General features: G+C 41.3%; 1 protein-coding gene across 3 annotated transcripts in view; it reads left to right on the top strand.

Annotated features, from left to right (window-relative positions):
* The window catches only part of pmepa1 (prostate transmembrane protein, androgen induced 1), a 100,058-nt gene extending 73,116 nt beyond the window's left edge, over positions 1–26,942 (top strand). For 2 of the 3 annotated variants that reach the window (XM_071386359.1, XM_071386377.1), the window contains exons 3-4: positions 17,180–17,233; positions 17,682–26,942. In XM_071386359.1, coding sequence (XP_071242460.1) covers positions 17,180–17,233; positions 17,682–18,272 — 645 coding nt within the window. In that variant the 3' untranslated portion in view covers positions 18,273–26,942. The remainder of the gene's footprint in view (positions 1–17,179; positions 17,234–17,681) is intronic. The other variant, XM_071386368.1, reaches the window with a different exon arrangement.
* The last annotated feature ends 601 nt before the right edge of the window (positions 26,943–27,543 follow it).

Below are 27,543 nucleotides of genomic sequence, written 5' to 3'. Positions count from 1 at the left end.
GACACCTAGGTACTTATATTGAGAAACAAGCTCAATTTGGGCTCCATTTATAGCGCAAATATGCAGGTTCTCAGGGTCAACATTTCGTGACCTAGAGAACAGCATGAGCTTGGTTTTACTTGTATTTAACACTAATTTAAGGTCTGTAAGTGATTTCTGAATTGAATCAAAGTCATGCTGAAGTTCACAAATGGCCTGCTGCACTGAGATGGCACAAAACTGTGTTATCTGCATAGAGATGAATGCTACAATAATTAACAGTTTTTCCTATGTCATTAATATACAAAGTGAACAATAATGGACCCAAAATTGAACCCTGACGAAAACCTTTTGAATCTCAAGAAATTCTGATTTAACCCCATCTATCAAGATGGCCTGAGTTCTGTCGCTAGGATAATTCTGAAACCATAAACGGGCTCTATATCCCAGGCCTACTCTTGATCATTTCTTCAGCAAAACAGAATGATCAACAGTGTCGAACGCCTTTGACAGGTCAATAAACAAGGCAGCACAGCTCTTTTCAGCATCCAAGGCATTGACAAGATCATTAGCAACTAGCGTGGTTGCTGTGGTAGTACTATGCCCAGGCCTAAACCCTGATTGGTTTATATTAAGAATACAATTATTATATAAAAAGGATGAAGTTGTACATTAACCAAGGATTCAAGAATTTTAGCTAAACAAGGTAGTCTTGAAATGGGGTGATAGTTGTCAAGATCATTTGTATTAGAGGTCGACCGATTAATCGGAATGGCAGATTTAATTAGGGCCGATTTCAAGTTTTCATAACAATCGGAAATCGGTATTTTTGGACACCGATTTGGCCGATTTAAAAAAAATATATATATATATATTTTTTTTTAACTAGGCAAGTCAGTTAAGAACACATTCTTATTTTCAATGACGGCCTAGGAACGGTGGGTTGACTGCCTTTTTCAGGTGCAGAACGACAGATTTATATCTTGTCAGCTCGGGGATTCAATCTTGCAACCTTACGGTTAACTAGTCCAACGCTCTAACCACCTGCATCTTATTGCACTCCACGAGGAGCCTGCCTGTTACGCAAATGCAGTAAGAAGCCAAGGTAAGTTGCTAGCTAGTATTAAACTTATCTTGTAAAAAACAACCAATCAATCATAATCACTAGTTAACTACACATGGTTGATGATATTACTAGTTTATCTAGCGTGTCCTGCGTTGCATATAATCAATGCAGTGCGCATTTGCGAAAAAGGACTGTCGTTGTTCCAACGTGTACCTAACCATAAACATCAATGCCTTTCTTAAAATCAATACACAAGTATATATTTTTAAACCTGCATATTTAGTTAATATTGCCTGCTAACATGAATTTCTTTGTGTCACTTCTTGCAACAGAGTCAGGGTATATGCAGCAGTTTGGGCCGCCTGGCTCGTTGCGAACTGTGTGAAGATTATTTCTTCCTAACAAAGACAGACAACTTCGCCAAACGGGGGATGATTTAACAAAAGCGAAAAAAGCACAATCGATGCATGACTGTACCTAACCATAAACATCAATGCCTTTCTTAAAATCAATACACAGAAGTATATATTTTTAAACCTGCATATTTAGCTAAAAGAAATCCGGGTTAGCAGGCAATATTAACCAGATTAAATTGTTTCACTTCTCTTGCGTTCATTGCACACGAGTATATGCAACAGTTTGGGCCGCCTGGCTCATCGCGAACTAATTTGCCAGAATTTTACGTAATTATGACATAACATTGAAGGTTGTGCAATGTAACAGGAATATTTAGACTTATGGATACCACCCGTTAGATAAAATATGGAACGGTTCCGTATTTCACTGAAAGAATAAATGTTTTGTTTTCGAGATGATAGTTTCCGGATTCGACCATATTAATGACCTAAGGCTCGTATTTCTGTGTGTTATTATGTTATAATTAAGTCTATGATTTGATAGAGCAGTCTGACTGAGCGATGGTAGGCACCAGCAGGCTCGTAAGCATTCATTCAAACAGCAATTTTGTGCGTTTGGCCAGCAGCTCTTCAAGCCTATCAACTCCCGAGATTAGGCTGGTGTAACCGATGTGAAATGGCTAGCTAGTTAGCGGGGTGCGCGCTAATAGCGTTTCAAACGTCACTAGCTCTGAGACTTGGAGTAGTTGTTCCCCTTGCTCTGCATGGGGAACAATACTAAATACTAAAGTGCCTATACTAAAGTGCCTATAGAACATCCAATAGTCAAAGGTATATGAAATACAAATCGTATAGAGAGAAATAGTCCTATAATTCCTATAATAACTACAACCTAAAACTTCTTACCTGGGAATATTGAAGACTCATGTTAAAAGGAACCACCAGCTTTCATATGTTCTCATGTTCTGAGCAAGGAACTTAAACGTTAGCTTTCTTACATGGCACATATAGCACTTTTACTTTCTTCTCCAACACTTTTTGTTTTTGCATTATTTAAACCAAATTGAACATGTTTCATTATTTATTTGAGGCTAAATTGATTTTGTTGATGTATTAAGTTAAAATAAGTGTTCATTCAGTATTGTTGTAATTGTCATTATTACAAATACATTTAAAAAATCGGCCGATTAATCGGTATCGGCTTTTTTTGGTCCTCCAATAATCGGTATCGGCGTTGAAAAATCATAATCGATCGACCTCTAATTTGTATCCCCACCCTTATGGAGTGGCAGAACATATGCGGATTTCCAAGCTTTTGGATGTTAAATTGAAAATGTGGGCTACTGAGCCAGCAATTAGGAGTGCTGCACACTTAAGCAGACCAGGATCCAAATGATTAGCCCCTGTGGATTTTGTTTGTATAATGTTAACAAAGAAAACTCCTGACTAGCATTTTCAGTATCATTCAATAGATTTTCACCATCTACATCCAAACTACTCTTTTCAAGAGCTGGCTTTGAAATACATTCAAATATAAAGCCTGCAGAGATTAAATGGCGATTAAATGCATTAATGATATCAATTTTGTCAGTAATAGGGCCAGAATCTAAAATAATTTATTGGAGGAGAGAAGAGGGGATACAACCCTTCAGTCCTTTAACAGCTTTCCAAAATTTAGCTGGGTTCCCTGTACATTCAGATAGTGTATTAACATAATAATCTGATTTTGCTTTTTTTTCTAGTTTCAACTGCCTAAAAGACTGCCAGTCTGGGTCTGGGAGTCTGTGAATCTAGCTTTGGCCCAGGTAGCATCTCTGTTGTGTATGACTTCAGATAGCTCTGGACTGAACCAAGGGCAAGACCAATTTTTTATTCAATTTCTTTTTTAAGGGAGCATGTTAATCTACAATACAATTGAAAACATTTGAGAAGTGGTTTTAAGAGCCAACTCTGGGTCAGGTATAGATGCAATACAATCAAAGTCTTCAAAATAAAGGTCAAACAAGGTTTGGATCGAGGCATCCGTATATCCCTGACATATGCAATAGGACAGCAGTCACTAATATCCAAAGCAAATACCCCACTCCCAGCATATTTCTCTGGAGTATTTGTAAATATGAGGTCAATCAAAGTTGACTTTGTAGGGTCCTTTAAGTTTGGACGAGTGGGCTTTGTAATCAGCTGGGTCAAATTTTGATTAGTACAAAAATCATTTAGACAATCAGCATCCTGCGTTCCCCATGCAAGATTAAAATCTCCAGCAATCAACACATCTGGTGTAATAAAAATGGCAATTAAATCAGTGAGTTTGTTTAGGACACACTTCTTGGCGGAAGGTGGATGATAGATTCCTATAACTGTTATTCTTGAGTTGGAACACAACGGCAGATTTAAAGCCAACAATTCAAATTGTTTAGGACTGGAAGTAGCCTTTAACAGAGACACACAAAGAAGATTATTTGTGTAAATAGCAACACCACCACCTTTGCCTTTCTTATCAACCCTAAACACATTGTAACCATCCATAGCAACATCATATATCAACTCATACACCCTGTACCATGGAATCGGTACATCAAAAATCTCTTCCCAACTATTTAGCAATCCTTATGGCACAGCTGTCAACATCCTGGTCCTCAAATGAAACTGGTATTCCTATTTATGCTTTTTTTATTCCTCCGCCCGTTTTGGTCCTTTATATTGGGCAGACAGACCAGTTCAAATCAAATTCTATTTGTCACATGAGCCGAATACAACAGGTATTACCATGAAATGCTAACTTGCAAGCCCTTAACCAACAATGCAGTTCAAGAAATAGAGTTTAAAAAATCTAATCAATTCAAAAGTAACACAAATGTACAAAACAATAACGACGCTATATACAGGGGGTACCGGTACCTAATCATTGCAGGGGTACAGGATAGTCAAGGTAATTTGTAAAGTGACTATGCATAGATAATAAACAGTGAGTAGTAGCAGTGTGAAAACAAAGGGGGTGGTCAATGTAAATAGTCCGGCTGACCATTTGATTAGTTGTTCAACAGTCTTATGGCTTGGGGGTAGAAGCTGTTAATGAGCCTTTTGGTCCTAGACTTGGCACTCCGGTACCGCTTGCCGTGCGGTAGCAGAGAGGACAGTCTATGACTTGGGCGACTGGAGTCTTCGACCATTTTTTGGGCCTTCCTCTGACACGCCTAGTATATAGGTCCTGGATGTCAGGAAGCTTGGCCCCAGGGATATACTGGGCCGTACACACTACCCTCTGTAGCGCCTTACGGTCAGATGCCGAGCAGTTGCCATACCAGGCGGTGATGCAACCGGTCAGGATGCTCTCGATGGTGCAGCTGTAGAACCTTTTGAGGATCTGGGGACCCATGCCAAATATTTTCAGTCTCCTGAGGGGGAAAAGATGTTGTCGTGCCCTCTTCACAACTGTCTTGGTGTGTTTGGACCATGATAGTTTATTGGTGATGTGGACACCAAGGAACTTGAAAGTCTCGATCTGCTCCACTTCAGTCTTGACGATGTTAATGGGGGCCTGTTCGGCGCTCCTATTCCTTTAATCCAAAATCAGCTCCTTTGTCTTGCTCACATTGAGCGAGAGGTTGTTGTCCTGGCCCAACACTGCCAGGTCTCTGACCTCCTCCCTATAGGCTGTCTCATCGTTGTCTGTGATCAGGCCTACCTCTGTTGTATCGTCAGCGAACTTAATGATGGTGTTGGAGTCGTGCTTGGCCACGCAGTCGTGGGTGAACAGGGAGTGCAGGAGGGGACTAAGCATGTGTAACAGATGTATAGTGTACTCTCCATGCGTTGTGTTTTAAAATAATAAATCACTTCGGCCAGTGGTCCCAGTTGAGCATCATTTATTTCTGCTGTGGTTAAATGGGAAACAGCACGTTAGTTGTGCAGGACTTAACAGTGATGATGGCTGTCGATGGCAAAATCCCTCGCATCACATTTTCATACTGGGTGAACAAAATACAAAAATACAATACAAAATATAACATGTGTAAATACCTGTGGTTAAATGGGAAACAGCACGTTAGTTGTGCAGGACTTAACAGTGATGATGGCTGTCGATGGCAAAATCTGTAGCATGAAGACAACTCTGTTAGCCGTGGCTTATGTGACCATGACATCGGTGTATGCTAGCTAACACAATTATTTACAGCAATCATATGCCAAAGCACATCCCAGAAAGCCCCTCAATCCCTAACAGGTACCATATAACCACACATGTATAAAATCAGTAACGTACAGCAAATTTGTACACATTGTAAAATAGAAAATAGAAAACAGTATTCAAAACGTGACCTACCCCTCGCATCACATTTTCATACTGGGAAGACCTGACGTTCGCGATCTCCCCCTATCTGCAAGCGGGGCCAATCACAACACCCCTTATTGTCATCAGAGTTGAACTAACCAATAAGAATGCTTGAACATCAAATACACATTTCTTTAGAGGCAAGTGGAAACATAACCAACCCTGTTACACATGCACCCTTGAGGATCTGCGTGGAAGATGTGTTGTTTCCTACCCTTACCACCTGGGGCCAGCCCGTCACTAAGTTCAGGATTTGAGGAGAGGTGTTTAGTCCCAGGGTCCTTAGCTTCATGATGAGCTTTGTGGGCACTATGGTGTTAAACGCTGAGCTGAAGTCAATGAACAGCATTCTCACATAGGTGTTCCTTTTGTCCAGGTGGGAAAGGGAAGTGTGAAGTGCGATTGAGATTGCGTCATCTATGGATCTGTTGGGGCGGTATGCAAATTGGAGTGGGTCTAGAGTTTCTGCCATGAAGGTGTTGATGTGAGCCATGACCAGCCTTTCAAAGCGCTTCATGGCTACCGATGTGAATGCTACAGGGCGGTAATCATTTTGGCAGGTTACCTTTGCTTTCTTGGACACAGGGACTATGGTGATCTGTTTGAAACACATAGGTATTACAGACTCAGCTGTGGAGAGGTTGTAAATGTCAGTGAAGACACTTGCTAGTTGGCCCGGGCATACTTTGAGTACACTTTCTGGTAATCCGTCTGGCCCCGCGTCTTTGTGAATGTTGAGCTGTTTAAGGTCTTGCTCACATCTACTACGGACAGCATGATCACACAGTTATCCGGAACAGCTGGTGCTCTCATACATGCTTCAGTGTTGCTTGCCTCTAAGCGAGCATAAAAGGCATTTAGCTCGTCTGGTAGGCTCACGTCACTGGACAGCTTGCTGCTGGGTTTCCCTTTTGTAGTCTGTAATAGTGTTCAAGCCCTGCCACATCCAACGAAGGTATTTGTATTTATTATGGATCCCCATTAGCTGCTTCTAAGGCAGCAGCTACTCTTTCTTGGGTCCAGCAAAATTAAGGCAGTTTATACATACAATACTTTCACAGACCGTGTGCCCTCAGGCCCCTACTCCACCCCTACCTCATATATACAGTGGGGAGAACAAGTATTTGATACACTGACAATTTTGCAGGTTTTCCTACTTACAAAGCATGTAGAGGTCTGTAATTTTTATCATAGGTACACTTCAACTGTGAGAGACGGAATCTAAAACAAAAATCCAGAAAATCACATTGTATGATTTTTAAGTAATTAATTTGCATTTTATTGCATGACATAAGTATTTGATACATCAGAAAAGCAGAACTGAATATTTGGTACAGAAACCTTAGTTTGCAATTACAGAGATCATACGTTTCCTGTAGTTCTTGACCAGGTTTGCACACACTGCAGCAGGGATTTTGGCCCACTCCTCCATACAGACCTTCTCCAGATCCTTCAGGTTTCGGGGCTGTCGCTGGGCAATACGGACTTTCAGCTCCCTCCAAAGATTTTCTATTGGGTTCAGGTCTGGAGACTGGCTAGGCCACTCCAGGACCTTGAGATGCTTCTTACGGAGCCACTCCTTAGTTGCCCTGGCTGTGTGTTTCGGGTCGTTGTCATGCTGGAAGACCCAGCCACGACCCATCTTCAATGCTCTTACTGAGGGAAGGAGGTTGTTGGTCAAGATCTCGCGATACATGGCCCCATCCATCCTCCCCTCAATACGGTGCAGTCGTCCTGTCCCCTTTGCAGAAAAGCATCCCCAAAGAATGATGTTTCCACCTCCATGCTTCACGGTTGGGATGGTGTTCTTGGTGTTGTACTCATCCTTCTATTCCTCCAAACACGGCGAGTGGAGTTTAGAGCAAAAAGCTCTATTTTTGTCTCATCAGACCACATGACCTTCTCCCATTCCTCCTCTGGATCATCCAGATGGTCATTGGCAAACTTCAGACGGGCCTGGACATGCGCTGGCTTGAGCAGGGGGACCTTGCGTGCGCTGCAGGATTTTAATCCATGACGGCGTAGTGTGTTACTAATGGTTTTCTTTGAGACTGTGGTCCCAGCTCTCTTCAGGTCATTGACCAGGTCCTGCCGTGTAGTTCTGGGCTGATCCCTCACATTCCTCATGATCATTGATGCCCCACGAGGTGAGATCTTGCATGGAGCCCCAGACCGAGGGTGATTGACCGTCATCTTGAACTTCTTCCATTTTCTAATAATTGCGCCAACAGTTGTTGCCTTCTCACCAAGCTGCTTGGCTATTGTCCTGTAGCCCATCCCAGCCTTGTACAGGTCTACAATTTATCCCTGATGTCCTTACACAGCTCTCTGGTCTTGGCCATTGTGGAGAGGTTGGAGTCTGTTTGATTGAGTGTGTGGACAGGTGTCTTTTATACAGGTAACGAGTTCAAACAGGTGCAGTTAATACAGGTAATGAGTGGAGAACAGGAGGGCTTCTTAAAGAAAAACTAACAGGTCTGTGAGAGCCGGAATTCTTACTGGTTGGTAGGTGATCAAATACTTATGTCATGCAATAAAATGCAAATTAATTATTTAAAAATCATACAATGTGATTTTCTGGATTTTTGTTTTAGATTCCGTCTCTCACAGTTGAAGTGTACCTATGATAAAAATTACAGACCTCTACATGCTTTGTAAGTAGGAAAACCTGCAAAATCGGCAGTGTATCAAATACTTGTTCTCCCCACTGTATATATATATATATATATATATATATATACAAAATCCATCTCTACGTGTGTATGCATGTGTCTGTGCCTATGTTTGTGTTGCTTCACAGTCCCCACTGTTCCATAAGGTGTTTTTGAAATCAGATTGTACTGCTTGCATCAGTTACCTGATGTGGAATAGAGTTCCATGTAGCCATGGCTCTATGTAGTACTGTGCGCCTCCCATAGTCTGTTCTTGACTTGGGGATTGTGAAGAGACCTTTGATGGCATGTCTTGTGGGGGTATGCATAGGTGTACTAGCTGTGTGCTAGTAGCTTAAACAGACACCTCAGTGCATTCAGCATGTCAACACTTCTTACAAAAACAAGTAGTCATGAAGTCAATCTCTCCTCCACTTTAAGCCATGGGAGATTTACATGCATATTATTAATGTTATCTCTGTGTACATTTTAAGTGCTGCCCTGTTCTAAACCAATTGTAGTTATCCGGGGTTCCTCTGTGGTACCTGACCACACGACTGAACAGTAGTCCAGGTGTGACAAAACTAGGGCCTGTAGGACCTGCCTTGTTGACAGTGCTGTCAAGAAGGTAGAGCAGCGCCTTATTGTGAACATACTTCTCCCCATCTTAGCTACTGTTGTATCAATATGTTTTGACCATGACAGTTTACAATCCAGGGTAACTCCAAGCAATTTAGTCACCTCAGCTTGCTCAATTTCTACATAATGTATTACAAGATTTAGTTGAGGTTTAGGGTTCAGTGAATGATTTGTCACAAATACAATGCTTTTAGTTTTAGAACTATTTAGGACTAACTTATTCCTTGCCTCCCACTCAGAAACTAACTGCAACTCTTTGTTAAGTGTTTCAGTCATTTCAGTTGCTGTAGTAGCTGACATGTATAGTGTTGAGTCATCCGCATAGACACTCTGGCTTTTCTCAAAGCCAGTGGCAATTCATTAGTAAAGATTGAAAAAAGTAATGGGCCTAGACAGCTGCCTTGGGGAATTACTAATTCTACCTGGATTATGTTGGCGAGGCTTCTATTAAAGAACACCCTCTGTGTTCTGTTAGACAGGTAACTCTTTATCCACAATATAGCAGGGGGTGAAAGCCATAACACAAGGTTTGCCAGCAGCAGACTATGATCCATAATGTCAAAGGCCGCACTGAAACAAAACAGCCCCCACAATATTTTTATCGTCAATTTCTCTCAGCCAATCATTAGTCATTTGTGTAAGTGCTGTGCTTGTTAATGTCCTTCTCTATAAGCATGCTGAAAGTTTGTTGTCAATTTGTTTACTGTAAAATAGCATTTTATCTGGTCAAACACATTTTTTTACAGTAAAGGGGGCTTTACTATTCTTAGGTAGCGGAATGACTTTTGCTTCCCTCTAAGCCTGAGGGCACACACTTTCTAGTAGGCTTAAATTGAAGATGTGGCAAATAGGGGTGGCAATATCATCCGCTATTATCCTTAGTAATTTTCCATCCAAGTTCCATCCAAATTTTCCATCCAAGTAGCTTGTCATTGTTGATAGACAACAATAAATGTTTCACCTCTTCCACACTAACTGTACGGAATTTAAAATTACACTGCTTGTCTTTCATAATTTGGTCAGTTATACTTGGATGTGTAGTGTCAGCATTTGTTGCTGGCATGTTATGCCTAAATTTGCTAATCTTGCCAGTGAAAAAAATCATTGAAGTAGTTGGCAATATCAGTTGGTTTTGTGATGAATTAGCCATCTGTTTCAACGAATGATGAAGCTGAGTTTGCCTTTTTTCCCAAAATGTATTTTAAGGTGCTCCAAGCTTTTTGCTATCATCAGATCCGGTGTAGTAGGATTCAAACTTAATCCTATATTGACACTTTGCTTGTTTGATGGTTCGTCTGAGGGCATAGCGGGATATTTTATAAGCGTCCGGATTAGTGTCCCGCTCCTTGAAATCATCAGCTCTAGCCTTTTGCTCGATGCGGATGTTGCCTGTAATCCATGGCTTCTGGTTGGGATTTGTAGGTACGGTCACTGGGGGGGGGACGTTGTCAATGCACTTATTGATGAAGCCGATGACTGAGGTGGTATACTCCTCAATGCCTTTGGATGAATCCCGGAACATATTCCAGTCTGTGCTAGCAAAACAGTCCTGTAGCGTAGCATCCGCGTCATCTGACCACTTCCGAATTGAGCGAGTCACAGGTACTTCCTACTTTAGTTTTTGCTTGTAAGCAGGAATCAAGAGGATAGAATTATGGTCAGATTTGCCAAATGGAGGACGAGGGAGAGCTTTGTATGCTTCCCTGTGTGTGGAGTAAAGGTTGTCTACAGTTTTTTTTCATCTAGTTGCTCATGTGACATGCTGTTAGAAATGAGTTAAGTTTGCCTGCATTAAAGTCCCCGGCCACTAGGAGCGCCGCTTCTGGATGAGCATTCCCTACCTCCTCCCGCTGGCACCTGCCTAGTTTTGGGGTAATGATGTAATCAATTGGTTGTAATCTTGGATTGAGCAGACCTTCCCATACAATTCTAATAACTCCATGAAAGACATAACTCTACCATTCCAATTTACAATATAATTTAAAAACAAAATACCCTTTTCAAACATTCATAAACACAGTTCTTTTATCAACCAGCACATTTGAGGTCAGCCATAATATTTGTTGTAATATTTGTTCTATCTTTTCAAGGGAATTAATTTGGAATTGTAGCCAGCTCTGCGATGCTTGTTTGAAAAAGAGAGATACTTTGAAAAAAATTTTTTTTTCAATTAATCGAAAATGAGACGTGGCAATCTGCACAAAGACAAAAAGGCAATTTTTAAACAATAGATGAGCTTTTCTTAGTAATATACCAATTAGGGTTCAAGTAAAACTTTTGTATAAGTGAAGCTTTTAGAGGTTTAGTGCTTTTATATTTAATAATCTCAACCCACTCAGTTCATATTCATTATATAGATAAGGCACACTTTATTTTGCCTGGTTTAGCATCCCAGATAAAGCGTAATATTTTTTGCTCATATGATTTGAAAATGAATCACCAGGAGTAGGCAGCGCCATAGGTAAGTGAGTAAACTAAGATATGACTAAGGAGTTAATCAGGGCAATTTTCCCATAAATAGAGGTATTTACCTCTCCATAATTGCAGGATCTTGTCTATTTTTACAAGTTTTCTATTGAAATTCATTGTAAAGAGCTCATTTATATATTTTGTTATATGAATACCAAGTGTGTCTGCTTCACCGTCAGCCCATTTTATAGGTAAACTGCAGGGTAATGTAAAAGTTGTATTTTTTAAAGATCCAATGCGTAATATTGTACTCTTATCGTAATTAGGTTTTCTCTTTTTTCCAGAGAGTCCAGAAAAGTTATCTAGATCTTCAATGAGACATTACAGCGATCTAACTTACGGACTTAATATAACACTTGAGTCATTGGCATACATGGACCCCTTTTTGTTTTTAAGCCTTGGATTTCTAATCGTCTAATTTATTTTTATTTCACCTTTATTTAACCAGGTAGGCTAGTTGAGAACAAGTTCTCATGTACAACTGCGACCTGGCCAAGATAAAGCAAAGCAATGCGACACAAACAACGGAGTTACACATGGAGTAAACAAACATACAGTCAATAATACAATAGAAAAAGTCTAAATACAGTGTGTGCAAATAAGGTAGGATAAGGGAGGTAAGGCAATAAATAGGCCATAGTGGCAAAAAAATTACAACATAGCAATTAAAGACTGGAGTGATAGATGTGCAGAAGATAAGTGTGCAGGTAGAGATACTGGGGTGCAAAGGAGCAAAACAAATAACAGTATGGGGATGAGGTATTTGGATGGGCTATGTACTGGTGCAGTGATCTGTGAGCTGCTCTAACTGCTGGTGCTTAAAGCTAGTGAGGGAGATATGAGTCTCCAGCTTCAGTGATTTTTGCAGTTCGTTCTAGTCATTGGCAGCAGAGAACTGGAAGGAAAGGCAGCCAAATGAGGAATTGGCTTTGGGGGTGACCAGTGAAATGTACCTGCTGGAGCGCGTGCTATGGGTGGGTGCTGCTATGGTGACCAGTGAGCTGAGATAATGCGGGGCTTTACCTAGCAAAGACTTATAGATGACCTGGAGCCAGTGGGTTTGGCGACGAATATGAAGCTTTTCTATATAATATTATAATATATAATATTTTCTAAATGACATCGCCGAAGTCAAGGATCGGTAGGATGGTCAGTTTTACGAGGGTATGTTTGGCAGCATGAGTGAAGGATGCTTTGTTGCGAAATAGAAGCCGATTCTTGATTTAATTTTGGATTGGAAATGCTTAATGTGAGTCTGGAAGGAGAGTTTACAGTCTAACCAGACACCTAGGTAGTTGTCCACATATTCTAAGTCAGAACCGTCCAGAGTAGTGATGCTGGACGGGTGGGCAGGTGTGGGCAGCGATCGGTTGAAGTGCATGCATTTAGTTTTACTTGCGTTTAAGAGCAGTTGGAGGCCATGGAAGGAGAGTTGTTGTTATTTGATCTGATTTTGTTAACTAACATTTCGATAGCCTAAACGAATAGATATGGTGACAGTGGACACCCTTGTTTAACTGCTCTTGACAATTCAAAACTCTCTGAGAAGTAGCCGTTATTTACTATTTTACATCTGGGGTTGTTATACATTACTTTTACCCATTATATAAGAGAATCACCAACATTGGTGATTAATAAATCAATTCCGTTCTTTATCAAAGGCCTTTTCAAAATCCACTATAAATACCAGGCCTGACTTCTTAGATGTTTCATGTTGTTCTTTTATCTCTAGTAGTTGTCGTATATTATCTCCAATGTATTGTCCGTGTAGAAAACCGGTCTGATCAGGATGAACAATACCTGGTAAAAACCTTTTTTTAATTCTGAGTGCTATGCATTTCACTAGTATATTTGCATCAACATTGCAGGGTAACAGGCCTCCAGTTTTTTAGATAGACTGGATCTTTATATTTGCCATCTGTGTCTTGTTTTAATAATAGTGAAATCAGACCTTTCTGCTGAGTACCTGACAGACTACCATTTCTATAGGAGTAGTTAAAACAAGCTAACAATGAAGCTTTGAGAATATCAAAAAAGGCTTGATATACCTCTACCGGTATGCCATCAAGCCCTGGGGTTTTTCCAGACTGAAAAGATTTTATAGCCTCAAAGTTCTCCATCTGTAATTTAGTCTTCGCACTGATCTTTTTGTACATTTTGTTAATTTACATTTTTTTTTGTATTTGCAAATAATTCCTTACAGTAATCGTCATTCAGAGGTTGAGGATGAGACAGAATAGAGAACATCTGCTTTAAATATTTAGCTTCCTCTTTTAAAATATAATTTGGAGAATCATAATAACGAGTTTCTGCAAATTATTTTTGGTAGGATTCCTGTGTTGGAGATTCAGGAAGAATTTGGTGCATTATTCTCCATATTCCATCTGTTCTTGAATAAGTTCCTCCAGTTCTGTTTGTTTTTCCTCCAACTTATTTTGAATCTCTAGTATCGTTTTTATTTTGATCTACCTGTACTATTAGTTTATGTATTTCCCTTGTTGGTCTTGGCTCTTTAGACAGAAACTGCTTTTTTTTAAATTATTGATCAGTTTTGAATTGAATGACCTCTGCACATACATTTAAAGATATCCCAAACAATAAGGGGATTTATTGAACCTATATTGTACTGGGAAAATTCAGTTATAAATTGTTCTTCAGTAAACTTTGATAAAATTTCCAATATTCCTGTCCACGTGGAAATTCTGTAACAGTTATTGTGAAGGCCAATTAGATGATGATCCGATCGCTTTCTGTCTCCTATCAATACTTTTTAAACATTTGAATGCAAGAGAGAAAGAGAAAAGATAGTAGTCAAGACGACTAGCTTGATTAAGTCTCCTCCATGTATATCTCACTAGGTCATGGTTTTTTAGTTTCCAAATATCCATTATTTCTCATGTGTCCATAATATTTGTGATTTCCTTAAGGGCACGGTGATGATAGTTTGTAGCGTTATTTATTTATATATATATATGTATACACATACATTTGCAAAAATGTACACTGCTCAAAAAAATAAAGGGAACACTAAAATAACACATCCTAGATCTGAATGAATGAAATATTCTTATTAAATATTTTTTTCTTTACATAGTTGAATGTGCTGACAACAAAATCACACACAAATTATCAATGGAAATCAAATGTATCAACCCATGGAGGTCTGGATTTGGAGTCACACTCAAAATTAAAGTGGAAAACCACACTACAGGCTGATCCAACTTTGATGTAATGTCCTTAAAACAAGTCAAAATGAGGCTCAGTAGTGTGTGTGGCCTCCACGTGCCTGTATGACATCCCTACAACGCCTGGGCATGCTCCTGATGAGGTGGCGGATGGTCTCCTGAGGGATCTCCTCCTAGACCTGGACTAAAGATGGAGCGAGACATGATGTCCCAGATGTGCTCAATTGGATTCATGTCTGGGGAACATGAGGTCTAGCATTGTCGTGCATTAGGAGGAACCCAGGGTCAACCGCACCAGCATATGGTCTCACAAGGGGTCTGAGGATCTCATCGCGGTACCTAATGGCAGTCAGGCTACCTCTGGCGAGCACATGGAGGGCTGTGCGGCCCCCCAAAGAAATGCCACCCCACACCATGACTGACCCACCGCCAAACCGGTCATGCTGGAGGATGTTGCAGGCAACAGAACATTCTTCACGGCGTCTCCAGACCCTGTCACGTCTGTCACATGTGCTCAGTGTGAACCTGCTTTCATCTGTGAAGAGCACAGCAGTGGCGAATTTGCCAATCTTGGTGTTCTCTGGCAAATGCCAAACGTCCTGCACGGTGTTGGACTGTAAGCACAACCCCCACCTGTGGACGTCAGGCCCTCATACCACCCTCATGGAGTCGGTTTCTGACCGTTTGAGCAGACACATGCACATTTGTGGCCTGCTGGAGGTCATTTTGCAGGGCTTTGGCAGTGCTCCTCCTGCTCCTCCTTGCACAAAGGCGGAGGTAGCGGTCCTGCTGCTGGGTTGTTGCCCTCCTACGGCCTCCTCCACGTCTCCTGGTGTACTGGCCTGTCTCCTGGTAGCGCCTCCATGCTCTGGACACTACGCTGACAGACACAGCAAACCTTCTTGCCACAGCTCGCATTGATGGCCATCCTGGATGAGCTGCACTACCTGAGCCACTTGTGTGGGTTGTAGACTGGACAACTCTCATGCTACCACTAGAGTGAAAGCACCGCCAGCATTCAAAAGTGACCAAAACATCAGCCAGGAAGCATAGGAACTGAGAAGTGGTCTGTGGTCACCACCTGCAGAACCACTCCTTTATTGGGGGTGTCTTGCTAATTGCCTATAATTTCCACCTGTTGTCTATTCCATTTGCACAACAGCATGTGAAATTTATTGTCAATCAGTGTTGCTTCCTAAGTGGACAGTTTGATTTCACAGAAGTGTGATTGACTTGGAGTTACATTGTGTTGTTTAAGTGTTCCCTTTATTTTTTTGAGCAGTGTATAAAAAAAACTGTTTTTTCTTCGTCATTATGGGGTATTGTGTGTAGATTGATGAGGTGGGGGGGGGGGCATTTAATCCATTTTAGAATAAGGCTGTAACATAACAAAATGTGGGAAAGGTCAAGGGGTCTAAATACTTTCTGAATGCACCGTATATGGAAAAATACACGTTTTAACATTTTTAACAATTGAACAAGATTTGTTTGAGTCGGGGACAGCCCTAGTTGACTCCAATACTTCCCACAGTTGTGTCAAGTTGGCTAGATGTCCTTCGTGTGCTGGATCTTTGTTGATACACTCAGGAAACTGTTGAGCGTGAAAATCCCAGCAGCGTTGCAGTTCTTGACACAAACTGGTGCGCCTGGCACCTGCTACCATACTCTGTTCAAAGGCACTTAAATCTTTTGTCTTACCCATTCATCCACTGAATGGCACACATACACAATCCATGTCTCAAGGCTTAAAAATCCTTCTTTATTGAAGTGGATTTAACAAGTGAATAAGAGATCATAGCTTTCACCTGGTCAGTCTATGTAATGTTTTGTATACTCAGCGTTTTAATGTCTGGTGTTTCTTTCTTTGTGAGACAGTCAGAGGCTTACAGGAGACAGGTTGTCTGCCACATGTCTGACACATCGCCCAGTGCAGTGATCTGAAGATTCCAAAACCATATGACTGCACTGCTGCTTTCTGAATCACCCACACACACTGCTGCTTTCTGAATCACCTAGCCTGTGATTCATTCGTTAGGAGATATGGGGAATGATGCCGTGTGTGTGTGTGTTTTGGGCTAGGCAGACGTCTGTGTACTCTGCAGGAGGGGGTATGAGTCAGAGATGACAGAGCTTTCTGTGTCACGGTCAGTGTCTGGCTGTGTGTTTGTTTAGGATTGCTTGTGTGAAGAGCACTTGAACAGTACATGTAGCTCTTGTCCAATTCACAGCCCATCTAGGTGTAGAGAACAAGGCTCAGATAGAAGGACAGGAAGTTTACAAAGGCACTCCAGTATTAGCCCTTGGGTTCTGCCTATTAAGAGGTGCTATACAAGTATACCTTACTCTGTCTGGCTCTGGGGTTGATCTCATCACCTTCACCCTATGCTCAAAGTTGGTTGGCTCTTTGGCTGGAAAGGTAAGTACTCCACTTGCACATGGTATGCAGTGACATGATACATTCTTCTCTCTCTCTTTCTCCTTGCACCCCGCCATCGCTCTCTCAGGATGGGAGTCTGTGGTCCTCAGATGGCCCAGGGTCCACCAGTGGAATGAGCGAGGTAAGGGGGATTATGGGTAATCTTGTTTAGCCATTAAGACTTTACGTCTATAGGGGTCATCCCTTAACCCAGGGACCTAAAATTAATCCCAAATGGACGGAAATGTATTATGAATTTGTCCTCCTATATAAGAGCAGAGGGGCTTTGGGTGTTTATGGATGTTCATAGCAAAGAGATGACAACGATGGTGCTGTATTGTTTTGTATGGTTGCTCGGCCTCCTGTCAATATACCCTCACTCAATATACTTTCACACGCTCGTTTTGTCACTGTGGATAAAAAGAGTGTTCTGAACAAGAGGACCACAATGGAAATAAGTTGTTGAACTTTTTTTGTGTTATCCTCAATTATTTTAAGTGCGTTGCATCCAAATACAAGTTGTCAACTTCATCAAATTAATCACAAAAATGAATGTTTGTGCTAACTTAACTTCTACTCCTCCCTTACAGCAGCAGGTGTACACCCCCCGGCCCCCGGACCGCGGCCCCTCCTACCTGCAGAGGGAGCGTCTGGCCCGCTTCCAGCCCACCTACCCCTACCTGCCCCATGCCATCATTGACCTGCCGCCCACCATATCGCTGTCGGACGGCGAGGAGCCCCCGCCCTACCAGGGCCCCTGCACCCTGCAGCTTCGCGACCCCGAGCAGCAGCTGGAGCTTAACAGGGAGTCGGTGCGCGCGCCCCCCAACCGCACTGTCTACGACAGCCACCTCCTCGATACCTCCCTGTGCCCGCCGCCCAGCCTCAATGCAGGAGTCAGTGCTACCACTGTAGCCACATCCGCACAGGCCTACTCCAGCCGAGTGGAAGGGGCGCCGCCGACTTATAGTGAGGTTATAGGGCACTACTACCACCCCTCTTCCCTGCCCAGGCACCACCACCAGACTTCTAGTGGCAGTGGGGGCATGGGGGGCGGATGCGGGTTAGGAAGCCCGGGTCCCTCGCTGCTCCACGGGATACTCCAGCAGGTCCACCTGGGCAGCTTGGAGAGCAGGAACGCACGCAACAAAAAGGAGAAGCAGAAGCCTCGGCAAGTGTGACGGCAGTGTTGGTGTCGGCTGTTTATTTCTTTCTCTGCGCACTTCAGCTGAACTGTTGGTGTCAGGCAGGGTTGGGGAGGGGAGGGGAGGGGAGGTCGACATGGGGTGGCAGGGGGAGGCAGACGTAAAAAAAAGAAATGCCTCCCCTCTGAACTTTACCCCCCCGGTCTCCGTCTTAACTGACAACCGTCGCCCCTGACTTACTTTGTATAAATATTTACTTGTTCTTTGTTGTCTCCGTGCTTACAGCTTTTTTTCTATACTGACAAATGCGAAAACAAAAAAAGAGTTACATTTTTTATTTTATTTTGTATTTAGGGTTATTTTGTTTTTGTATGCCTTTTGCATCATTTCTAGTCACTTATCTCCTTGTAGTTTATCCTTAGTTGCTCCGAGAGTCTTTTAGAATGACCAGGTCTTCCTTTTTTAGATGCAGATGGCTCTTAGTGAGCCGCCACCTAACCCCGTCTGGCTTTGTGTACTGTCCGTGTACAGGCTTGTACAGTGCATTGATAGCAACCTTGTATCAGGTTGCCAGATTCAGGCTCTCACGGGTTGCCAGATTGAAGCTCATATGTTAGCCCTAGTTAGCCTCAGCTCATGACCCAGTTAGCCACAGTGCCAACACCCCCGTCGCTCATCAATCCACATCAAAGGGTGAGTAAGTTTAGCGATGTGGTGGTCAGCGTTGGCATCCATGGAAACACATGATTGACAGCTGACTGGGTCTATGTGGTGGTCAGCGTTGGCATCCATGGAAACACATGATTGACAGTTGACTGGGTCTGTGTATCAACATGAGCACTGGAATAGAGAGTCCTTTGAGGTCAATTGAGTACAGTACTTTGCCCACTGTAGTGCTTTATGGCTATCTTGCTGTACTATCTGGACCCATCTGAGTTTAGTACTGTACTTTGGGTCTTGTCCAGTCGATTTTAGTACTGTCTTTGGGTCTTTGGACAGACAAGTTCAGGAGTTCCCGTGTGCAAATGCTCTTCATTTTTTTCTGGATCTTTTTTAAAGAGATGTTTGCACAAGATTCAAGACTGTTTATCTGGAGAAAAAGAAAAGAAGTCTGCAATATGTATCATAAGAGAGGAGAGTGTGGGCAGGGGTATTTTTGTAAACATGGATTCTAAAGAGAAAAATACATTTTTGTTTTTTATTTTTTGTCTGCTCTAGAAATAAAAGTGAAAACGGTCATCTGTTGGGGTGCCAACTCAAATGTGTTTAACATTGTGCTATCTATACATATACATCCGTATGTATATGTATCAATGTATGTGTGTAAACATATATACACACGGAAAAACAAAGTTAAAAAGCACGATTTTAGAGTTATTTATATAATTGTTGAAAATAATTGCACTATTTTTTTATATAACGAAATGGAATGAGGAAAAAAGAGACCTGGAGTTTTGCGTGCATGTGTGATCATGAGTGACAGAGCCCTCAACCTTTGAACCCCCAACTTTGAACTCCAGTTCAAGTTTATTATCTGCAGAGCCCCCAGATTTCTGACCAGAAGTAGGGTGAAGTTGCTCCTAGACGCTGATGTTGGGTCAGTTTAGCTTTTTCCCTACTAATGGTTAAGGTAAGGATAGGGGAAGAGAAGCTGATCCTAGATCTGTACCTAGGCGAAACTGCATCTGACCACCATTTCATAGGACTGCAGCGTACAGTAGCCTACTACACAAAACAGCAGTACTGTAAGGCCAAAATCTGACTTAAAACATTTCGTGCGTGACTTTCAAATTGATCTCCTATTGATTTTAGGCAAACGTTAACGTTAACGAGTTAAAGTTGCAGATTTTTATTCAGGATTCTGCTAGTAGGCCCTATTCCATATGCTTAACTCTTTCACCTTTCTAGGCCTTTAGAAATTCAAAATCAACACAACTCCATTAACCTCAATTACCTATTATCACTCAAGATGTATTTGTCAAATCATTTATTTTGACAAACTACCTCAACAAGCAACACGTGAAGCACGCAGTCTCACATACCTTCAGATATTTTCATGATTAGTGCCCATAATGAATTTCAACTCATGGATTTTTTGTTTTTAATGCAAGCCTCCACCATGTGTAGGTTTGGAACAGAAAAAGATTAATCAGGAAACTGAAGTTGGAGTGGTGACCTTCACCACTTTCCTCTAAGCTTTGTATCTGAATGTCAGGCCTTTGAAGCGGCCAGGTGAGAGCGAGTGCTTTGTCAATAGAGAGCATGACTGAGCGTTTAGCAGGCAACTGTACGCTGCACACATCCTCCTACCGTCTGGGCTTTTCTCCAACAGGCATCTCTTAGCACTTTAATGAAGAAGGAGAGAGATGCAATCTCCCTCAGTCAGCATTGGTCTCACTTCAATATTGATATTATGCAACTGCTCCCTCTGAGGTGAGACTCAAACTGCAAGGGCGCCCAACTTAAGATGGTATCACAGCAAAGAAGAGAGATGTGTATGTGACAATAATAAAATACAAATAATATATATATATATATTTATATATATATATATTTATATACATACACGTGTGCACACACACACAGTGAGCTCCAAAAATTGGTACAGTGACACATTTTTGGTTGTTTTGGCTCTGTACTCCAGCAATTTGGATTTGAATTTATATAATGACTATGAGGTTTAAGTGCAGATTGTCATCTTTAATTTGAGGGTAATTTCATCCATACCGAGTGAACTGTTTATAAATTACAGCATGTTTTGTACGTAGTCCCTTCAATTTAGGGGACCAAAAGTATTGGGACAAATTCACTTATGTGTATTAAAGTAGTCAAAAGTTAAGTATTTGGTACCATATTCATAGCACGCAATGACTACATCAAGCTTGTGATTCTACCAATTATCATTTTCCTTTTGTTTTGGTTGTATTTCAGATTATTTTGTGCCCAATAGAAATGAATAGTAAATTATGTATTGTGTCATTTTGGCGTTCACCCCATATGGATAAAAAATATATATATATTTAAAGCTGACAGTCTGCACTTTAACCTCATAGTCATTGTATAATTTCAAATCCAAAGTGCTGGAGTACAGAGCTAAAACAACAACAAAAATGTGTCACAGTTCCAATACTTTTGGAGCTCACATATACAGGACCAGTAAAAAGTCTGGACACATCTACTCAGTCAAGGGTTTTTCTTTATGTTTACTATTTTCTACATTGTAAAATAATAGTCAAGACATCAAAACACATGGAATCATGTAGTAACCAAAAAAGTGTATTTTAGATTCTTCAAAGAAGCCACCCTTTGCCTTGATAGCTTTCCACACTCTTGGCATTCTCTTAACCAGCTTCACCTGGAATTCTTTTCCAACAGTCTTGAAGGAGTTCCCACATGCTGAGCACTTGTTGGCTGTTTTTTCTTCACTCTGCGGTCCAACTCATCCCAAACCATCTCAATTGGGTTAAGGTCTGGTGATTGTGGAGGCCAGGTCATCAGATGCAGCACTCCAACACTCACCTGCTTGGTCAAATCGCCCTTACACAGCCTGGAGGTGTGTTGGGTCATTGACCTATTGAAAAGCAAATGATAGTCCCACTAAGCACAAACCAGATAGGATGGCGTATCGCTACAGAATGCTGTGGTAGCCATGCTGGTTAAGTGTGCCTTGAATTCTAAATAAATTACTGATAGTTTCACCAGCATGGCACCATCACACCACCTCCTCCATGCTTCACTGTGGGAACCACACATGCGGAGATCATCCGTTCACACACTCTGCGTCTCACAAAGAGATTGGAACCAAACATCTCAAATTTGGACTCATCAGACCAAGCAAGTATCTTCTTATTGGTGTCCTTTGGTAGTGGTTTCTTTTCAGCAATTTGACCATGAAGGCCTGATTCACGCAGTCTCATCTGAACAGTTGATGTTGAGATGTGTCTATTACTTGAACTCTGTGAAGCATTTATTTGGGCTGCAATTTCTGAGTCTGGTAACTCTAATGAACCTATCTTCTGCAGCAGAGGTAAATCTGGGTCTTCCTTTCCTGTGGTGGTCCTCATGAGAGCCAGTTTCATCATAGCGCTTGATGGTTTTTGCGACTGCACTTGAAGAAACTTTCAAAGTTCTTGAAATGTTCTATATTGACTGACCGTCATGTCTTAAAGTAATGATGGACTGTCATTTCTCTTTGCTTATTTGAGCTGTTCCTGCCATAATATGGACTTGGTCTTTTACCAAATAGGGTGATTTTCTGTATACCACCCATACCTTGTCACAACACAACTGATTGGCTCAAATGAATTAAGAAGGAAAGAATTTCCACAAATTAACTTTTAGCAAGGCACACCTGTTAATTGAAATGCATTCCAGGTGAATACCACATGAACCTGGTTGAGAGAATGCTAAGAGCGTGCAAAGCTGTCATCAAGGCAAGGGGTGGCTACTTTGAAGAATCTCAAATATAAAATGTATTTTGATTTGTTTAGCACTTTTTTGGTTCCTACATGATTCCATATGTGTTATTTCATAGTTTTGATGTCTTCACTATTATTCTACAATGTAAAAAATAAAGAAAAACCCTGGAATGAGTTGGTGTGTCCAAACTTTTGACTGCTACTGTATATATGTACAAACGTGTGTGGACACCCTTTCAAATGAGTGGATTAGGCTATTTCAGCCACACCTATTGCTGACAAGTCTATAAAATCGAGCACACAGCCATGCAATCTCTATAGGCAAACATTGGAAGTAGAATGGCCTTACTGAAGAGCTCAGTGACTTTCAATGTGGCACTGTCATAGGATGCCACCTTTCCAACAAGTCAGTTCATCAAATTTCTGCACTGCTAGACCTGCCCCGTTTTACTGTATGTGCTGTTATTGTGAAGTGGAAACGTCTAGGAGCAACAACAGCTCAGCCCTGAAGTGGTAGGCCACACAAGCTCACAGAACGAGACTGCCGAGTGCTGAAGCGCATAGTACGTAAAAATTGTCTGTCCTCATTTGCAACACTCACTACCGAGCTCCAAACTGCCTCTGGAAGCAACGTCAGCACAATAACTGTTCTTTGGGAGCTTCATTAAATGGGTTTCCATGGCCGAGCAGCCGCACACAAGCCTAAGATCACCATGCGCAATGCCAAGTGTTGGACTTCATTGGACTCTGGAGCAGTTGAAACACGTTCTCTGGCATGATGAATCACGCTTAACCATTTGGTGAATCTGGGTTTGGCGGATGCCAGGACAACGCTATCTGCTCTAATGCATAGTGCCAACTGTAAAGTTTGATGGAGGAATAATGGTCTGGGGCTGTTTTTCGTAGTCGGGCTAGGCCCCTTAGTTCCAGTGAAGGGAAATCATAACGCTACTGCATACAATTACATTCTAGACAATTCTGTGCTTCCAACTTTGTGGCAACAGTTTGGGGAAAGCATTTTCCTGTTTCAGCATGCCAATGCCTCCATGCAAAAAGCGAGCTCCATACAGAAATAGTTTGTTGAGATCGGTGTGGAAGAACTTGACTGGCCTGCACAGAGCCCTCACCTCAACCCCATCGAAAACCTTTGGGATGAATTGTAACGCTGACTGTGAGCCAGGCCTAATCGTCCAAAATCAGTGCCCGACCTCACTAATGCTCTTGTGGCTGAATGGAAGCAAGTCCCCGCAGCCATGTTCCAACATTTAGTGGAAAGCCTTCCCAGAAGAGTGGAGGCTGTTAATGCAGCAAAAGGGGGACCAACTCCATATTAATGGACATGACTTTGGAATGAGATGTTCGAAAAGCAGTTGTCCACATACTTTTGGTCAATGTAGTGTATGTCTAAGACACCAGACAAGGATGTCTGCTCGCCCCTTGCGCTTTCTTCCCGTTGGCCCCACTTTATTTATTTCTTATGTTTAAATTTCATTTTAGGACAAATACCTGAATTAAAATAAAAATGTCTGACCCTTCATGAGCAAGCAGCCAAAGGATTGATCTAAGGGGTGTGGCCATTTGACCTCTGACCCCTAGTGACATCTCATGATGCAGTTTGATGACCTCAGAGGGGAGCTTGGGCAGGTTTCCTGGTTCGATTTCAGTCTTTGCTTCAGGGAAACCAGTGCTGACTGATTACAATGCAGGCAGGGTGGGGAAGTGACACATTACAAACCAAAAAAAAGGAACCACTATTGGCATACCGTACTAAACCATACTGCTGTTTAACCTTGACATAACACTTTCATGGCGTTATGCCTGTCGTAACATTCTATGACTATTCATTACAATAAAACAATATCAGTACTTGAAATTAAATGTCACGTATAATGACGACAGACATGCTAATGACAACTACATAATGTGGGTATCCTGTCAATTTGCATGAAGTAAAGAGCTATATTTTCCTCTGAACTCTAAACCTTTCAACATTTCTGTTAATACAATGCACTTCGTACATAAATTGAAGGCATTGCCAGCTCCAATAATTCTCATTCATAATGAAGGCATTGCAAGCTCCAATAACCCCTAACATATTTGGGTGCATTGTTTTTGTACACTACCTTACCCATCTAAGGACTTCTTACCGTCTAGACTGGGTGCTCAGATGAAAGCAAACAGAACCACTCAGACAAAACAAATAATACTGAATATTCCAAATGGTGTTCCCTTATATCCTTATATCACCCCCTGTCCCCATCTGAAATGAGCTCCTACAGTTCCAGAGAGATGCCTGTGTCCAATGATGGAGTCCCACATAGACCTTCCGCGTGCTGCCATTGGCTGGGTGTCGGTCCCCTTGGAAATGTTCAGTGTTGATGTGCGCCTGCCTGTGATGATAGATTAGGCTCCGTCTGTGCTGTCAGTCTGCCTAGACTTGCCCTAGACTGACTCACAAAATGACAGACGTATGGATGATAATGTTGACAGAGGTGTCGCGGAGAGTGTTGCAATATACCTACTATTTGCCTTTTGATAATGTAGTAATTGTTTAACTTAGAGAAATGTAATGGTTGTTTTTTTTCTTCAGTTTTTTCTTTTAAAAATATATTTTTGCTCCAATTCATTGTACACGCATGTAAGGGTTTTGCTGTATGAATAACATAACATTTATTCCATGGTTTGACCACCAGGTGTCTTCACTAACGATATTGTCTACCATAGTCAGGCTTTGGAGACAATAGCCCAAACCAGGTTGGGCATCACTTTGTTTCAATGCAGCCAGTACCACAGGTTTCTGCACTTTATTTAAACTGGTAGAGTTGATGGGAAGTACTTTTAGGTGACCAAGTGCCAGAACAATGCCTTTGCTCCTATTCGCTATTAGAGAACCCTTTAGTCGTCTTCAACATGCGCTATAGTACTTAGTGTGGAATATATGCCTCTAGCTTTTGGCGGCACCATTTTGAAGACAAGTACAAGGAACAACCAGATGGGGACAGGCTCAAAGGCATCACCCTGGGCAAGAACCTTCTTTACCTTCGTCCACCCTCCCAACTACAGCCTCCTTGACCAGTGTGAACCTTACGGAGTCCATATTAGGACAGCTGAGATTAAAGCCATCCTAATATGGACACCATAGAGTGGACCTGGATGGGTTAAATTCTGCCATATTACCTATTGGTCTATATACCCAAATCACTATAGATTCCCTTCACCACCACATGCTCAGTTTCTAGATGTGTGCCTTTGAGGATTTAGTGGTTGAGACTTTTTTTGTAATGTGTTATAGCGCAATTTTCTTCCTCTGGATTCTGTTGCCTTTTTCACATGAAACAAATCGCCCTTGTTATTTACAATTCCCAAAAATACAATAGAGAATTGACTCCCATGTTCTATCATACGATGATCATTTCCAACTTCGCTGCATGCATACCGATAAGAGTAAATATCAACCTTGAAGCACTAAAGTAAACCAAATGGGTGAAGCATGGGATGGAGAGGTTTCTAAGGGCCCAGCTCTATGAATATAGAACATAGCAAACATAACCTGTCCTATTATGCAGTACATGTCCCACTACTGCATTATAAAACAAGGGTTCGTACTTTGCTCCATTGTGATCATCATCTGCTTTAGATTCCGATATTTCCTTCAATAAGTTGCTGTTGAGGGTTTCAGTGTGGGGGGAAAAAAGCATTTCCAAAGAAGGAATCATCCTAACCAGACTCTTTTAGACTGTCAAGAGTCAAAATGACTTGAACTTTGTTATTTTCCTTTGTTTTGACAGTTTTTTTTGACTGTTCTGTTGCTTTGCTTGTTTTGCCCTTCAAATTAGCATTGCTTTGAGTCTTTTCTTTTTTGAAATAAATAAATGAGCGATGATAAAAAAATATATATATGGTTGCAGTATAAGCATATTTATCAAACTCTTAAGCAATTTATTAACTGTACAGAAAAACCGACTATCCTGGTGCTTATTTTGTTATGACGCTTTGTGTACTGATGAAGAGGTAATGTTGTACTGTCTATATAAAATCAGTTCTATTCTATAACATGTTCTATGCCGAGATGTATTGCAGTAAATATATAGATGCCTACTGTTGTCGACAATAATTGCTTACGTGTATCAACATTGTTTATTTAAATTTATATTGGATCCTTAAAGTGTTACTGGGTTTGTATCTCTATTTGATAAGAACAGGAGACAATGTCTATAACAGAACATGCTATGAATCTGATACATTTCAATTAGCCCCCAATTAAACAAGTAAAAACATTTTATAAAAACTGTCTGCTTTTTTTGGTCTTTTTACTCACTCATTTTCACGTCACTGACCCTGAAGAATAAAACATAGACATTAAAACACAACGTATTTAGTTTATTATTTCTTGTTGCATTGTCGAATACGACAAGAGCCTGCAAGTAAGCATTTAGTTGGACGATGTATACCACATGTATCATGTACATAATGACAAATAAAACTTGAAACTACACAATTTCTTATGATGCATATTGTAAGTGTATAACTGACAATTTCACAGGTTTCACTGCTCTGAGGATGTACAATATAAGTAAAGTCCTAACATTGTATATGGTCATTCACTGATACTTTACCAGTTTAATCAGTCTTGCTTATTTGACAGTGATATTGGTTACTACCACAAGATGGCAGTTGTACACAATTGTTTGAGCAAAGCTTTGCTGCAGCTTTCCCCCATGCTAGTGTACACCAGTTGTAGGCAGTGACACTCAGTATCCAGCAGGAGGTAGGCTTTTATAGTTTATTCTTATTACTAGACCACACACAGTATACGAGTACTAGTTCTATACTAATGCTAGATTCCAAATCGACCCCTAGCCCCTACTCCCTAGCCAACCAAACAAATA

The sequence above is a fragment of the Salvelinus alpinus genome, chromosome 2, assembly GCF_045679555.1.
Source record: "Salvelinus alpinus chromosome 2, SLU_Salpinus.1, whole genome shotgun sequence".
Taxonomy (NCBI): Eukaryota; Metazoa; Chordata; class Actinopteri; order Salmoniformes; family Salmonidae; genus Salvelinus; species Salvelinus alpinus.
This window is presented reverse-complemented; position numbering and strand designations above follow the sequence as displayed.